General features: G+C 37.1%; 2 protein-coding genes across 2 annotated transcripts; one reads left to right on the plus strand and one right to left on the minus strand.

Annotated features, from left to right (window-relative positions):
- Positions 1–1,757: 1,757 nt before the first annotated feature.
- On the plus strand, positions 1,758–4,042 carry mrps25 (mitochondrial ribosomal protein S25). Its single transcript, XM_038271403.1, has 4 exons — positions 1,758–1,992; positions 2,128–2,234; positions 2,316–2,403; positions 3,577–4,042. The coding sequence occupies exons 1-4, from the start codon at positions 1,859–1,861 to the stop codon at positions 3,764–3,766; spliced, it is 519 nt and encodes a 172-aa protein (XP_038127331.1). The 5' UTR covers positions 1,758–1,858; the 3' UTR covers positions 3,767–4,042.
- Positions 4,043–5,916: 1,874 nt separating this feature from the next.
- LOC119774087 (rabenosyn-5) lies at positions 5,917–11,642 on the minus strand. Its single transcript, XM_038271402.1, has 12 exons — positions 11,486–11,642; positions 9,496–9,765; positions 9,204–9,338; positions 8,993–9,093; positions 8,868–8,913; positions 8,627–8,788; positions 8,277–8,539; positions 8,093–8,163; positions 7,925–8,011; positions 7,748–7,850; positions 7,495–7,599; positions 5,917–7,414 (listed from the first exon to the last, which is right to left on the minus strand). Exons 2-12 carry the CDS (start codon positions 9,653–9,655, stop codon positions 6,320–6,322), a joined length of 2,328 nt encoding a protein of 775 aa, XP_038127330.1. The 5' UTR covers positions 9,656–9,765; positions 11,486–11,642; the 3' UTR covers positions 5,917–6,319.
- Positions 11,643–16,766: the final 5,124 nt, after the last annotated feature.

Raw genomic sequence — 16,766 nt, forward strand, 5'->3', positions numbered from 1 at the left:
ACACTGTAGCTTTAAAGAAAAATTCATGGAAAAATGGCAGAAAAAAATGTGAATATGTGTATGATATAGGCGGGTAGAATACAAAGTTATGTTTAAGTATGTATATTTTTTCTTTTTTCCCTTAGAAATTATATATATATTTATTAGTAGACAGTCCATCACAAACCACTTTCCCTACCAGTAAGTGGCGGTAATGTTACTAAATGCTTGTTGCCAACCGCCAATTAATCCAGTCTTGGGAACGTTGGTCGTTTGGTGCATGGCGCGTGTTTTGAAGCTGCTCTGCTTGTGGAGAAATGTCCTGGGCCGTGAGTAGTGAGGAAACAGGAAGCGATTCTTGTGGGATGGAAGAGGGAAATAGTGACAATGAAGGTTGGAAGATAGCAGCATCAAAAAATGAGAAAAAGCGGAAAAAACAGAGATCAGTTAAAGGGGAATCTAGTTCAGAACAATCCAGTGATGATCAATCCATACATTCCACAGCACAACAAAATGAATTCAAAGTCATATTCAAAGTCGTTAATCAGGCAGACTCTTTTACAAACTGGAATCCGGTTCACTTAACAAAAACCATCAATAAACTTGTTGGAGAAGTCAGAGGTGCCAGAATTCTGTACAGTGGAGACCTGCTAATTAACTGCAGAGACAGCGCCCAGCAAGGCAAAGCAATACGTATTAACAAAATTGACGGGATAAGAGTTCAGTGCAGCCTAATGGAGAACAAAAAGATCAGCAGGGGAGTCATTGGAGGAGTTCCTCTGAAAATTTCTGAAAAAGAGATTCTGGAAAACATAAGCGGTGCAAAAGTAAAAGAAGTAAAACGGTTAAAAACAACAAGAAACGGAGAAAGATCTGACAGTTTATCTGTACTAATTAAATTCGAGGAAGAGCAATTACCAAGCAAAGTATTCATCGGTTACATCAGTTACAATGTCAAAATCTACAATCCACCACCATTGAGATGTTTCAAATGTCAAAAATTCGGACACATTGCAGCAGTTTGTAAAGGGAAACAGAGGTGTGGAAGGTGTGCAGGAGAACATGAATATGGTAAATGTGGAAAAGAAGCTAAAATAAAATGCTGTAATTGTGGTGGAGAACATACTGCTGCTTATCGCGGCTGTGAAGCAAGCAAAAGGTCTGAAGAAATAAAAAAAATGAAATTTGAGCTTGGAATAACTTATGCTGAAGCTGCAAAAAGGATCCCATCTCAGTCAGAAAAACCCAAACCTACAGTTCAACACACGGCAAATTTCAAACCTCTAGAGAAATCTCCAAAAATTGATGAAGACTCACTAATTGTTAAAAAGACAAATTTTGTTCTTTTCATGGTGGAAGTGATTAATTGTACTGCTCAGACGACAAAAAAAACAGAAAAAATCAAAATAATAGTGAAGGCTGCAGAAAAATATCTGGATGTTAAAGATATGAACTGGGAGATGGTTGGAAGCATGATGGAAAGACCAATGGGACCATCAGAAACTGGCAGAGGTACGATGACCTAGAGTAAATTAAAATTATACGGGCAAATGTAATTTAGTATAATTTAGTATTATGTGGGTTTAAGTTACACAGGTTATTTTATTGTATTTTTTTTTTTTTTTTTTTTTTTTTTTGGGGGGGGTGAATCGTTTCCTGTTTCCTTGCTTTACTCCATATCAGTTGGTGGCGGTAATGCACATTTCACAAGTTTGCCAACCGCCATAAAATCTCATAAGAAGAAGAATAAGAAGAAGCCAATTAATCCAAGAAGAAGAAGAGCGTTCCCGAGGTACAAAGACGTCATCAATCCGCGTCGCACACCGTACGTGTACTTGCTGGGTTCCAAGAAAGATATTTTTTTATTAGTTTTTTTAAAATGCCTATGAAAGGAAGGTATCCGATTAGAAGGACGCTGGAGTATCTCCAGAAGGGCGACATCATCTTTAAAAACCGGGTGAAGATTATGACTGTGAATTACAACACACACGGAGAGCTCAGCGAAGGAGCAAGGTCAGAGCTAACATCTTAGCATCAAAACATTACACTAAAGGAATCACATAAGCAGTGTAATCCTTCACATGGATTGCAATTTATATTGTAAATTCACGCATGCTGTGAAGTTGTTTGTTCTTCTCTGTCCTCCAGGAAGTTTGTGTTTTTTAACATCCCGCAGATTCAGTACAAGAATCCTTGGGTACAAATTATGATGTTCAAAAATATGACTCCATCGCCCTTCCTCAAGTTTTACCTGGGTGCGTATGCTTGTGTGGTAGTATGGCATTAGTAAGGCTTAGGGTTGGTTTAGATCTTGGTTCAACTCTGTCTCTGTTTAGATGATGGTGAAAAAGTACTGGTGGATGTGGAAGGGAAGGACTACAAGCAGATTTCACAACATGTTAAGAAGATTCTGGGGAAATCAGAGTAAGTATGGGGAATGTTTTGTCTCTTTTTGTTCCATTACTTTAAGGGTTTTCTCATTGATCAAAACAAGTGTTAAGGATGATCAAAACGACCTTAAAATTTACATTTTACTACTGTAGCATTGCTTTATACTGATTTGATTTGAGAAACATTTTAAAGTGGGGAAAAAGATCTTATCTAATGTTCAGAAAGGATAGACAAGAGAATTTGCCTCCCAAAAGATAATCTCAATTATTAACTCAAATGGCTGGGCCATATGGCTTAATAATGTACTCTCCAATTTTTTTCCTACCAAATCCAATAGATTTTTAGTTTTATTTTTTTTTTTTTACTTAAGTTTCATAATAGAAAATACTAATTACATGTCTTTTATTTTAGTCATCTCTTCTGGGAGGAGGTGACCTTAATTCAAAGGACAATACAATTAAAGCTGTGGAAAAGGCTGTAAAACAATATTATTTTGCAACAAACCTGGAAAAAAATAGTGAGCTAGTTCATCAGTTATGAATACACATATAAGAACAAAAAGTGATGAACTGATGTCACTCTGAGATATGGAAGCCCAAGGAGGGGTTTGATGGGAAAAAAATAAAATCTTCATAAACAAAAAAAATAATCAATTAACCACTCAGCCTTACTCACTCATATAAATTAGAACAGTTCAAGCAACTAGAACTGTGACAAACTGGGTGGTGAGATGGGATCCTTCAACCTTATCTATAAAAAACAAACTCATTGTTGGATTAGGAATATTTGTGATCATATAAAATATGATGAATTATATTTCTAAATTTTTGTATTTGCTAACTGCAAAAACAATTTAAGTTTTTTTTTTTGTTGGTGTGTATATATAGATATAGATATATATACCCCTGTTTTTATGAGAGCTACACTAAATAAGTCATATTTTAAAATATACATAAACTGTGGTGTTTAGCAGTATTATTGGTAATATATCTAATGGTACCTAGCATTAGTAGTGAAACTGTTTCAAAAAGTGTTTTTGTAGCACAGTGCTCTGAATGTATTCAGATACATTAACATGCATTTAAAGACATTTATCATCATATTGACATTTTGCTATAAATGGAAGAAAACGTATGGATTAGATCATATTTATCTTTGTCCAGATTTATTCTTGTATTGAAACCATCTGCTTTCCTTTCTCTGCAGAGAAGTGCTGCAAGCTGAAGCTCAAGCAAAGATGCAGGCATCCAACCCAGCCAACTTCGGGCCAAAGAAGTACTGTCTAAGGGAATGCATCTGTGAGGTGGAGGGCCAAGTGCCGTGTCCTGGCACCACACCGCTGCCAAGGGAGATGACAGGAAAATATCGCGCCAAGATGGCGGAGTCACAGGAATGAGAAGCTGCACAACAGACTTTTCTGTCATCTCAGGACATTATTCTGGCCGTTTTTGTTGTGACTATATGTGAAAGGATTACACCAAAATACGATCTGCTTGACTTCTGGGATGCATCAATGTGGACAATTTCTGTATATATTAAACTGAATTCCATCCAACTTTCAATATTTTAACTATATTTCTAGCTTGTTTCTTTTTTATATTGCAACCATAAACAAATTTAATGTATATGCTTGGATCTGCCAAAATAAAATCTGATCTTTGGTGGATCATTATTGAATTCATCAATTAATGCGGAGCTGCTTCAAGGCAGAATGAACGCATATTTATTTAAATTTTCTCGTGTCATCCTGTTCCTCTTAAGTATCACTGAAATTATCTAAATTTAAATACAAATTAATATATTTACTGTATTTATTAGAATTTTTAAAAATAATTCCCCAAGCATCCCCATCACGTTCGCTTTCCTTTTTTTCCCTCCCCAGCTTTTTCTGTCTTTACACTGTCACAAGTACAGAGCAACAAAATGAACTCTGCATTTAAACCTTTCCCTTGGGGAGCAGAGGGCTGCCCATTGTGTGGCATCTGGGGAGCATTGTGGGGTTAAGGGTCTTTGCTCAGGAACCCAGAGTGGCAGTCTGAGGGAGTGGGGCTCAAAAGCAGAACCTCAGGATTCTAAGCTCTATGCCTCAACCACTAGACCGCAACTCCCCCATATATTTTTTATTTTATATGTTCACGTTATTTATTGATTGCATCTAAAAAAAAAATCTAAAATATTTTAAATCCCAACAAAGATATTAACACACTATAACAGAATAATTTCATTATTCTATAGTACTAGCTCATCGAAATAGTGTTTACGGTAGTCTGTCAAACAGGCTGCCTGTAAGGCTTTTAAACTTCCAGCAGGTGTCAGTATTGAGTCACAGTATCAAGGCAGTATGAAGAGTTTGGCAATGTGTACAAACACTTCATGATTCTTATTAACCCATCACTAATTTGAAGCTAACCTGATTTTAATGTTGCTTAGCTTATTTTTTTAGGTAACATAAACATTTGGATTTTCATATCAAGTGTAAAATATGACTGAGTATAACTAATTGATTACCGGAATAAAAGCTCAGTGATAATCTAACTGCAATTCCAATATATGTACATTCTAGCTCATACAGTTGTTGCGCAAAAGAACAGGAAACATCAAATGTTATTACAGATCAGTTTTATTTGTATTGAAGGAACCTCTGCTAGTTGTTAAAGTGATGGATGTGGGTTATTGTGCAATTCCTTTTTTTTTATATAATGCAGGAATGTTGCAAATATTTCCAAACTAAACTTAACTGTTATCATACATGTAAGGAATTCAATAAGCCACAAAAATATTTAGTGCCACATATTTAGGATCTGCAGTTTTCAGGGTTTAGCAAATAAAGTATAACATGGAAAATCTGACAGGAAGAACAGAATCAAGTTAGGACAAACAAAGAAGAGCTGGATCATAATACTGCTGGCATCCATGTAGTGTTAGCGCACATCTAACAAATATGTCATAAATTTCCTTCTATCACTTATTTCTAGACAAGTTTCAGCGCTTTTCAACTTTCTACTCCTATTAAAGCCGTCCAAAGTGTGCCATGTCGATAGTGTCAAGCACATACAGTGTTGAGTGAACTGTTCAGGTGAACTCCGGATTAAAGGTCCAAAGAGAAGACATGCACCATGAGCAGACACAGGAGGACAGGGAGACAAAACCAGCCATGAGCTCAACATTTAACGGCCACACAATGCTCACCAAAAAACAAACGCCTCAACCTGTAGAGAAACACAAACATTCGCTTTTGGTGAAGTCATTAAGGTGGTTTGCTATAAGATCAAATGCATTAAAAGCAATTTTAACATTTGATCAAGTCTTCAGCTAAATCTTTTATACTTGACACTTAGATTAGAATAGGAAAAAATTATTTAACTGCAGATTTTATTAGAATCAGACAATCCTACCCTGAAAAGATGAAATGCGAACTGTGAAATGCACCATTAGCTCCTACATGGAACTAATAGGGTAACAAGAGATGCATCAACAATCGCATAGTTTTAGGATCGGTTCAGAGTTGTCGATATATAACAGCACTGCTCTTGTCCCCGTTGGAGGAATATGGTTTAGTTCTTTGTAAACGTTGAGTTGCAGATCCACAAACACAGTAGTGCACTTATCCTCAGAGCTGAGAACCATTTGGACTTTGATCACAGCTTCAACTGCAGAACCAACTCTTATCCTCCAAAATAACATTTTCCAATCTTCCATTGTTCATCTTTCTATTGTAATTTTAAAACTTCATACATGTGCTTTGCATATATGCATGGGTTGGATGTCAAACCTATGAAACCTCATACAGGCAAAAATGATCTAGAAAGATATTAGGAGACTAGGGACCGTGTTTAATTAATCTCTAATGGGAAATGGATCCAAACTGCTCTAAGCTGGGATGATCGTTCCTAAAGTGAATAAGCAATGGACAACTTGGTAAATAGCAGGTGATCGCGGCCAAAGTTTGTTAGTGCCTCTTTTTCTTCTGCTCCTGCAAAGTGTGCTGAAGCTCTTTGAGGTTCTCCGACAAGAGCTCAACCTCGTCGAGCCGCCCGCTGTGTTTGGCATCGAAGATGAATGCCCTGATGTTGTCGATCTGCTGGAGAAGCAGTTCTTCCTCGATCATGTCTACATCCGGCAAAGCTTGATCTTCTGCATCACCATCAAAGGGATTGGTCGAGGCCTCCGGCGAGTTCCCAGCAGCGTCCATAAAGGGGTTGCCTGTGTCTTCGTCCTCAAAGGGGTTGCTTGAGGCCATCTCAGCCCCTTTGTCCTCTTCTCTGTCTGGATCTTCCTCAAAAGGGTTGTATTCCTTCTTCCCGTTGGAAAGTTCCTGATGTTCCCTCTTGATGTCCTCAAGAAAAGGATTGGATGGATCATCCTCAATGGGAGTTGAGTCCTCCTCTTCAAATGGGTTAAGGGAAGTGCTGTTCTGTCCTTCACCACTAGGGGGGGTTATGTGCCCTCCTAAGCTTCTTAATCGTGGAGGAGAATCCTCCTGTGATGTGAGAGAGGACAGGGCCCTCACAGCTGGCGGACTTGCCTCAGAATTCAGAGTCAGGACCTCTGCTGTCTTCTCCTCCTCCTCTGTCTGGTGACCTGCTGGGCTGATATCCAGGGATTGCGCCCAGGAGAGTGATGGTTGAGGAGATGTAAAGGTTGAGCCCCATTGCTCCCTCCCTTCCCTCTCCCTCTCCTCCAGGCGCTGAAACTCCCCTTGCTGCAAGCTCTCCTCCTGTGCCAGTTTTTGGGAGAGTGCTATGGCCATCCTGGTCTGCTGCTGGTCGTATTCGTCCTGCAGCTGGCGCAAGTTCTCCTCCAGCATGGCAACCTCATCTGTCCGCTGGGCTTCACGTGCCTGACGAAGGAACGACTGAATGTTTTCAATCTGTTGCAGCAGGGGGTCTTCCAGGTCGCTGCGAGTTTTGACAGAGTCTGCAGAAGGCAGCCAGCCACCGGCTTTAGTCATGCGAGGGGCTCTGGGGGCCTGCGGCAGCTCTCCATTAGCCGGTGGACGGGTTTTCTCATACTCCTGCCTCCTGTTACGGTTCTCCTGGGCTGCCTGTTGGGGGAGAATCTTCACATTTAGGTGCCTGTTATCCCAGAAAGAAGTAAAACAAAGTTGCAACAGGAGAATCTTACCTGTCTCTCTTGTTGGAGTCTCCTCTCCTGTTCCTGTTTCCTCTTTTCTTTTAGCTCTTCATATTTGTCTTTAGTGGGTAAAGACATCAGCCCCAACAGCCTTTCCTGAAAAAGCAACATTAAAAAACTGATTTTCCTCCTGTCAGAAACAAGAAGTGTACCTATGGTAATTAAAGATAAAAAGGTCAGAATGGTGACTAATTTCTTTAGATATGAAATTAACATTTTCTAACCAGTCTTCGCTATGTCTCACCTGGACAAACAGTGTAGCTGTGTAGCGAATCATTTTCTGTAGCTGGAGCGCCTTCGGATATGGCTGCGGGTCATTTTTGAGCCCCAGCGTTAAAATCTTCTTACTAACAGGAAAACATTTCATTTAAACTTCTCAGTTGCCTCAGCTATAAAAACCTATTTAATCAATGATGTGTACCTTAGAGCGTCAATCAACTCGTAGTATTTTTGCACTTCCAACCTCAGTCCACCAGCAGTGTCCAGATTGTACGTGGTTTCTCCAGCACTAAATGAGGAAGTAAATCATTGTCATCTCAAAGGTGAACCACATTTTTTTTTCTCCAATAAATACTTTTTTATGACTTACTTCAGAGATTCAGCCATCCGAATATACTCTGGAGCCTTTTCCTCCACTTTCTCCATACACATTCTCAGCCTCTGACAGAAAGAGAGACAATAGTGAGCAAGGAACCAAAAAAGGAAAACAATATATGACAGGAAGAAGACAACAGATCAAACTCAAAGAGAATCAGCTTGAGAGCAACGGTTACCTCATAAAGTTTCACTACATCTGGAACATGATCCTTCTCCTCCAACTTCTGCTGCCTCTTCAGCAAAGTGTCCATGCAATGGTGGCAGCAGCGGATCCTCTCGTCATCCTTTTCTTCCAATATGGAGGCCACGCTGCTCAAGCTGGTGATGCTCCCCCTTCTGGAGCCCATCCCACTGCCACCACCCCCTGCTGGTGGAGACTGGGACTGCCCGGGACTTCCAGGCACACACAGGGCCTCTCGTGTCCCATTAATTAGTTTTTCTGTTAAACAATAAAAATAAAATGTACAGAAACAGGAACCAAAACATGAAAAACAGGACTTCAGATTTCCAGAGTGTGGTTACATACGGGCCAAAGGTAGGGGGACAAACTCCATGCATCTTCTGCACATGATGGATCCACACAGACGACAATGGTGCCGTCGATTTCGGATGTTGAACTTGTTTCCACAATCAGGACAGAAGGGGACATCCGAGTCACTAACCCAAGACACTACAGACTTCTCAATGGCTGCATAAGAGAAAGAACATTTCTCCTTATATTTATATAGACAGAGAGCAGCTTTTTGGAGAAAAAAACAACAACAAACCTCTGATTTTGGCAGCATCTGAATTGGTTCTGTCAAATGCTGTCAACTGAGACATTAAGTGTTTGGTTAATGATTTTGGTATTAAAATCAAAGATCCCTAATTTCTGTAGAGTTAGGGGGCACACCTTTTCCAGTCTAATGATGAGCTTGTTGACTTCAATGACATAATGATCAATACGGTCAGCTCTGTGTTTCTTAAACAGGTCCAGATGACTTCTGGTTGCTCCTGTGGGGTTGTGGGAGAGAAAAAACAAATGTTGTAACCTTCCTTCAGTTTTAAAGTTACTTGACTTGTATTGATCAGATGCTACTTAAAGAATTATCCCCCCTTCTCACCCAGTTCCTGAGGCTCCCACATATACGGGTCGACTCCACCATAGTAGAAGGACTCATAACTCCCAGTGTCTGGGCGGTCATCTCCATCCCTCTTCAAAAGTTTGTCTTTGGCTTTCTTTGCCTTCTGAACTAAACCTGAAAGCAATAATAAGAAAAGTGATTTGTTTCTTTACCACTGCCGAGTCATTGCATCCAGATGCATTATATTTTAGCATTTATAAAAGAAGAAAAAAAAAAGTTCAGGAGAAAAAGAAAATAATTATACAAGTGTGCGTCTGTACAGTATGCATACTCTTGATCTGTCCTCGAACATGCCGATCATCTCCGTGCTCCTCCTCATAGTGACCTTGGAGTTGGTAAAAAGACTGAAGATCCTTTAGGCACAGAGGGCAAAGAAAGCCTTCCTTTACTTCACCTGTGCCCTCAAAAGGTGGCGCATAGCTTGAGGCCATGACGACAGGAAGTGGTTTGGGTGTTTAGGAGGAGGTACTAGCAGCCATGATCCTGCTTGGGCCAACATGTCACAGTGTGTTTAATCTACCTTCAGTTAGCTCCATAACACCTGAGGTGGGAAAAAAAATAAAATAAAATAAAAAATCAGCTGAGAAAACCAATAAACTGAGGTGCTAAACAGAATCCCACGCAGATAGAATAATACAGAAGATTAGTTTTGGAAAAAAGGGACACAAAATCCATTTTATACATTATATTTTTTTTATATGTGTGGCACATTTTTTAACTCAAGGAGTGAAAGACATGTTTATGAAAAAAATGGTTAATATAAAAAAAAAATGTTTAGAATTTCACAGAACCCAAAAAAATTATAATAATAATAAAATCCATTAGTCTGTTCTTATATTCTAATATGGCAGCAGAAATATCAACTCTTAGAAAGAGGCCTGATCTGCAAAACAAAACAAAACAGAAAAGCACTCTGAGAGCGCAGACCTCGCTAAGCAGCAATTTAGCCTCAAATTGTGACTTACACCTATAGCTGGAACTTCCCCATGATCTGAATCATTACCAAATTTTGATAAATTTTTCTTTTGCATGAGGTGCAACATTGGTAACAATTTCCGAAAAATCCTTTCATAAATAAGGCACAGTGTGTTTACCTGAAGCCTCTGGTGTTTGTTCTGCACTCACCTTCTTCATTCACTTTATTTGATCAGCAGATCGTGACTTAGAGCGAATCACAGCTTAATTTTCCTGTGTTTTTGTCTTCAGCATAATACTTCTGGACTTTTTGAGTTTGACACTGAAGCTGTAAATAATCACTGCTACCCCTCTTTGGTTTAGTGTGGAACTGCTTATTCTGACAAATAATGTTAAAACATATATTTTTTTAAATCCCTGCATCTGTATTATGATTTGGATCGCCACCAACATTTAATGGATTGTTCTTTGGCCTGAAGTGCACCTTTTGTTAAAATGTCTTTAAAATATTCTCACAACTTTTAAAGTTACCCAACATAAAGAAACAAACAAACATTTCTGTGTGTAACGCGTGAGTATGAGAAATTGCTTAGGAAACATTTCTGTGTAAATAATATGTGGAAATGTGCCTGTTTTCTTTAGGCACTCAGCTTTAAATGTTCACAGGGATAATACTCAGCTAATATCCTTGAATCACCTGCATAAGCAGATTTAGAGCCAATTTGGTTTCATTCTCTCACATCCCCACAAAGTTTATCAATGTTACTCTGCCACACAATGGAACATGTGTTGATCTATTATTTCATTGGTTGACTTTTCACCTTCCAGTAAAAAAGCCAAATATCCTTACAGTTTGCCAAAATGACCAACTCCTCACCACTGAATGAAAGTAGGGGACCAAAAAAAGAATTTAAAGAGTCTTTAAGTTGACCTTCTTTCGTCTTAAAGTTACAAAATCGATTTGAAGGGACATAAAAACATTATAGTATGCATAAAACATTGCCAACAAATGTTAAAATACCCTGCATATTTTAAAAAGCTTAACAATGCGTGTCTCCTCGTCACATACAGATGTACGATTTAAATATTTAACTATCACCACTATATTAATAGCTTTTGAATTGCGCTAATTTAGATGATACATTGGTTGTATATAATTTCAAAAACAACTAATTTGCCCCTTTTCGGTCTGCTGTGTTTTTGCGCCTTACGTCCTTTTCATATAAAGACAGCAACACATCGTTAGCATAACATGGCTAATCTCCTTTGCTTTTGTTCTTCTTGCAGCGCAGAAAGAGACACGATAAAGAATGTCGTTAAAAACAACCAAATAAACAGACACTGACCCTTTAAATCACCGAGAGAGATCATCCATGAGAATAAATGTGTTGGAGAATTGGCGTGTTGTTGACAGTTTGGGTTTTTCTTCACTGCTCGGCTCCAACAGTTGCTGCAGCCCCACCTGGTCATGTGATTAGCCTTCCGCTACTAGGGGAGGCGAGGAGGGACAAAAGGCTGGAATAGAGTTCAGAATCTGCTTTTAGTGTTATTCTTAAATGATTAACGCCGAGGACAGAGGAACAGAGGTGAGAAGACTACCAAAAATTTGTAATCAAGTAAGAGTAATACTACTTCAAAACTCTTGTACTCAAGTACAAAGAAGCTATTCAAGAAAATACTATGAAGTAAAAAAAAAAGCTACTGAAGTACTTAGAAAGATTTATTTGACATTTTGTTTACACAAGTGTAAAACAAAAAGAAATTTCGTTTAGAACAAGTACTGAGTAATAGTTGGATCATTACAACTGATATAGTGTTTTAAAATGTATTCAGTCAGTTATTTCACAGAATAAATACATTTAAAAGTATTGATAAATAACATGATTACACATTAATGCAGACACACTTTTAAAATAAGTTATTTTAATACCATACTTATGCAGGGCTGTCAACTCTCACCCGTTGGGAGTGAGACGTCTTCACACACTCTCACTCCATATTCCCAATTTCTCACACTAAAAATAACAGACATTAAAACTCAACTCCTTTACACTTATTTATGTATAAAAATACCATGGTGATCAAAATCTAGTCTGCGTTTTTAATACAACCTTAGTGCGAAAACACACAAGGACATGCCAGGTTCATATCCAGTCCATATTACCACCTATTCACTGTGCCAGGTATTAAAAAAGACAGTTGTTGTGAGGTATGTCATTTTAATTTCTATCTTATCTCATCTAGACTAGGATAATTCTCTTTTTAAGTCCCAGTTTTAGTCCATGTTTTGCTTACGAGTTAAATAATTATTGCCCAGTCTAGTTTAATAATCAAACACAAATATTTTAGTTCTTAAAGCTTTCAGGTTTGTCTCTCAAACCCATATGAGGTCCACAAAAAGAAAAAGAACCATTGCATTTTATTTTTCAAAAGATCAGCCACCCAAGAAAAGACCAACAACATACAGAGGGGAAATGCAGCACAACTCATTTATCCTGGATTCATAGAGGAGAAACCACAAGGATGTTTTTCTTTTATTATTACTGATCTTATTCATTTACTTTTATTTTGGTCCATTGAATATGTTCAAAAACTTAATTTCCATCACACCTTCCAAACTGAAACATCCAGATAAGTGCTGTCTCCTGTCATGATGAGTTTTTATCAAATCTACAGCCTCCAAGTAATAACATAACGAATGAAGCTTTGTAATCCTTAGCCTATTGTCAAATATTCATACACAGTGTAGTTTGCATAGGTTTCGATTGCACTGGTTCCTGCATCAGTGCCAGTAATCCACTAATAGCTTATTTGTTCCCCATTTTTTAATTTACTTGAACTGAAGAGAATAGTTAATGAACCAAGTTGTAAAACTTTTAGTTTACAGTATATTTAAGATGAGAGTGGGTCCCATTTTGCTTTACTTCAATTCTCTAAAAATCACCAGTATGTAGAAAATAATGTATATTGTAAGAAAAATGTTCCACATAACTACAGACCAGTTAATGTTACTCAGTAACATTTACTGTGCAATAAAAATTCCACATTTTGCCACTTTGTTTCAGTTAAATCCTCTGAAAATCTCCAACTTATAGCTGCACCTATCCTTATCTAACCCTGACAGGATTTCCTGTCCAAACTATTTCTAAATCTCACCCCAAGGTTTGGTGAAAAGTTGGCAGTCCTGCTTATGAAACCAAGCCTTAGAGTGAGAATTGTATATTTTGGGGCACAGTAGGTAACTTCCACTGACAATATCTACTGGTCACTGTATATTCACCTGTTCTAAGAGTAGTTAAGATTACACATAGTAGGCAGAGGCATCAAAAGTGTTCATATTCTTTACCTAAGGACAGATATCCTAAAAAATACAAATAAATAAATTTGGTAAAAGTACTGACTGAGCTCCTGTACTTAACTACATGAGCACAGCTTCTACAATGTACTGAAGTAAAATTAAGTTTTTATCTTAAATGATAGAAAAAAAAACTATTCATAAAAGGCTCTATACATAAAACAGGTTAATTGTCCTTTTTTCCTGACTGTGTTTGTATAGAGAACATAAAACGTATGGATTTAATCTAATTTTGTTCTAAATTAAAAATTCAGACAGTATAATATGGTTGGAACTGAAGAGATGCCTTAAATAAACTGTTGAATATTTTTGGAGCCCTGGGAGTTAAATATTACCATTTAAATTAAATCAAAGATCAACATCCATGGATCCATCTTCTCCTGCTTAATCTGTCAGGGTTACGTTGGGGGTGGTTCCTGCAGCAGTCTATTGACAAAAGGCGTGGTACAAACTGGACAACTCGCCAGTCCATTGCAGGGCCATGATCAGCCTGTAAATGTGAAATCTAATGAAGGGGGGTGGATAGGGATTATCTCAGAATATCATCTATCATTCCCAACATTTCTCAGCCCCATCTTCATCCATGTCACAATCAGTGTTTTTCTATTAATAAACCGGGCTCCAACTGGACAGATCTCATCATTCTTGATTTTCTAATATATTCTGCATCGGTCCACGTTTTCAACCAGGCTTTGGCTCAAATTGAGCATCCGGTAAATATGTTGTAATATAAATACAAAATACCTTTAGAACAATTCAAAAAGCTGGTGGAAGGGCTTAATTACTAGTTATATATTTTTTATTCTTCTTATCAAAAAATAGTTTTTTTTGTAGACAAAATCTATATTTATTTAGTAAAATAATTAAAAAGATACTTTCTTTTTAAATTCTCCTATTAATGTGACTTTTATTTTAAAGTAATAGAGTCATAAAAATGTGAAATATGGCTTTAATCTAGCACCAAATTAGAACATCAATCCAGCTTCCAATTCTTTGATACGTAAGAGGTTTATATGGGCAGCACATGTGGTCAGATCGTACTGTTGCCTTGCAGGCCATTGAATTCCAGCTCAGGGTTTCTTCTTGTTAGTAGAATATAATTTACTTTCCTTCCCTTATTTTTTAAACACAGAATTACAAACATCTAAGCTATTTTTCTATAAAACAAACATCAACAAACCTCCTTTGGAGCATGAAAAACATCAGTCCTGCTAAATGAAATGAAAAACAGTTTATTTTAATTGCAATAAAATGCATTGCTTCAGAGAAGCTAGCCTCAAAGCCTGGAATGCAGAAACAAGAATTCAGTCGTTAATACATTTGATTTGTATCAGTGAGGTAGAAATGTAGGGCTGTAACATCATTCAAAAATTCTGGAGACAGAAATTTCCAAAGAGAAAGTAGATTTAACAGTCCAAAGTAAATTTAAACTGTATAAAATGTTAACCAAATGATACCACACGAGAGGATGATCTGAAGCACCAGCTGCTCATGGTAAATATTTTAAAGCCACAACATTAAATCAACATATTACATACTGCATTTATTAAAATATGCTTAAGCAAATTTCAGCATGCATGGCGATGCTCTATAAAAAATGATAACAATGCTCCTTATTAGGGCTCACGGATTATAAAACCCTTTTTAAAAACAACATGCATTCATTACATCAAATAAATGTTATTTCACACCAGCGCCTTTAGAAAGAGCCTTTTTAGGTTTAAAACCAAAATATAACAATTGATGTTTATTTTATGAGACAAACCTGGTTTGCTTATTTACATCACCGTTACCATTCATGTTGCTGTGGATGTTTATTTAAACCTATATACAAGAGCGTAAGCTAATGCTTATCTCAATGCTGTCATCTAGACATTAATGTATTTGAGGCAGGCCCCCCAAAATTCTGTTTTTTTTTTTTTTATCAGGGATACCTGCCCAAAAGCGCTTTAAGTACACTTGGTATGCAAAAAAGCAGATTTGTTCAAAACAAATGAATGTTTTTAAAAAACATACACAAAATACAGTTTTAGTCAGCCTAAATGAAGCTGATTAATGTGCAACTAAATAACAATGCAGACACATTGCTACACATTAGAATGAGTTTGAAACCCAAATCTTTTAAATAATTATCTTAAAGACATCGGATATTGATTTAAAAGAAAACACAGGTCTACAAACAACGTGGTAACACTGATGGAAAAGAAGGACAAAACATAACCGATTGTCCACAAGGAACTAAAGTGAAGAAGGTGATTGCACAGATTATAAACGTATGTGTGTTTTTAGATGTTTTTCTTTAGGCGTTCACATTCAAATACACTGAAAATTGTTGTTTTTTTTATTTTTTAAATCAAAAGCAAAAAAGCACTGCTCATACCTGAACCCTATACTAGAAAGCAGGTTCAATACATTTTCTTTTAAAGAAACAATTTTTTTAGAAAACTTCTCAATGATTACGTTTCTTAATGTTAGCAGGAAGCCATTCACCCGGGGTATTACAGATTGAGCTGATATTAGAGGACCAAACAGAAAAAGGAAAAAACATATACCACGATAGCAAATATGAAACTTTACACATGTATTAACCTCATAGAATACACAAAAACAAATCTCATATTTATTTTCCTTACACTATGATAATGGAGAACAAGAATTAAGATGAGGAAATGTGCTCATAGTAGTGCTCATTACTATAAGTGTCATTATTCATTTATAATATAGGATTTTTCTGTCTTGTTACCATGGGGACACACCTGGGTCAGAAATGAACAAGCTTCGTTCTACTGAAAAAAACTCAAACTGAACCTTGAACTGAGGTTATATTGATAAACCACTGATCCTGCTTTGTAGTATAGGCCAAAGGTATGAACATGGCTGATCCATATGTTTACTGGCCTAAAATGAAACAATAGTTTGTGATTTAGATCACATGTAACAATTTTAAGGTTTGACATTTATCTTGCCTACATTATTTAAACAAGGAACTAGTGCGTAAATAAATAGAAATACAAAAAAAAGCATACAAGGCATGTTCTATGAATTCTAATTTGAAAATCATGTTAAAATCTTTTGGCATTCAGATAAATCTGAAATTTTAGTCAGAGGCTTTGTTCACACAGCAGGTCTTGATGATCAGTTTCATTTTTTTTCTTCTGCTATCTGATCTTTTTGACTAGGGCTTTCATACTACTGATTGGGGCTGAAGCAATCGGATTAATCGTGATTAATCGATTATTGAAATAATCATCATTCGTCAACTAATTTAGTAA

The sequence above is a fragment of the Cyprinodon tularosa genome, unplaced genomic scaffold, assembly GCF_016077235.1.
Source record: "Cyprinodon tularosa strain WSP-4 unplaced genomic scaffold, ASM1607723v1 ctg8, whole genome shotgun sequence".
Lineage (NCBI taxonomy): Eukaryota > Metazoa > Chordata > Actinopteri > Cyprinodontiformes > Cyprinodontidae > Cyprinodon > Cyprinodon tularosa.

Coding starts and splice junctions, on each gene's coding strand:
- mrps25 (XM_038271403.1), top strand. CDS start 1,859: ATGCCTATGAAAGGAAGGTATCCGATTAGAAGGACGCTGGAGTATCTC. Junction 1,993..2,127: donor GAGCTCAGCGAAGGAGCAAG/GTCAGAGCTAAC, acceptor TCTGTCCTCCAG/GAAGTTTGTGTTTTTTAACA. Junction 2,235..2,315: donor CTTCCTCAAGTTTTACCTGG/GTGCGTATGCTT, acceptor GTCTCTGTTTAG/ATGATGGTGAAAAAGTACTG.
- LOC119774087 (XM_038271402.1), bottom strand. CDS start 9,655: ATGGCCTCAAGCTATGCGCCACCTTTTGAGGGCACAGGTGAAGTAAAG. Junction 8,914..8,992: donor TCATCATTAGACTGGAAAAG/GTGTGCCCCCTA, acceptor TTAATGTCTCAG/TTGACAGCATTTGACAGAAC. Junction 8,789..8,867: donor AGATGCTGCCAAAATCAGAG/GTTTGTTGTTGT, acceptor TCTCTTATGCAG/CCATTGAGAAGTCTGTAGTG.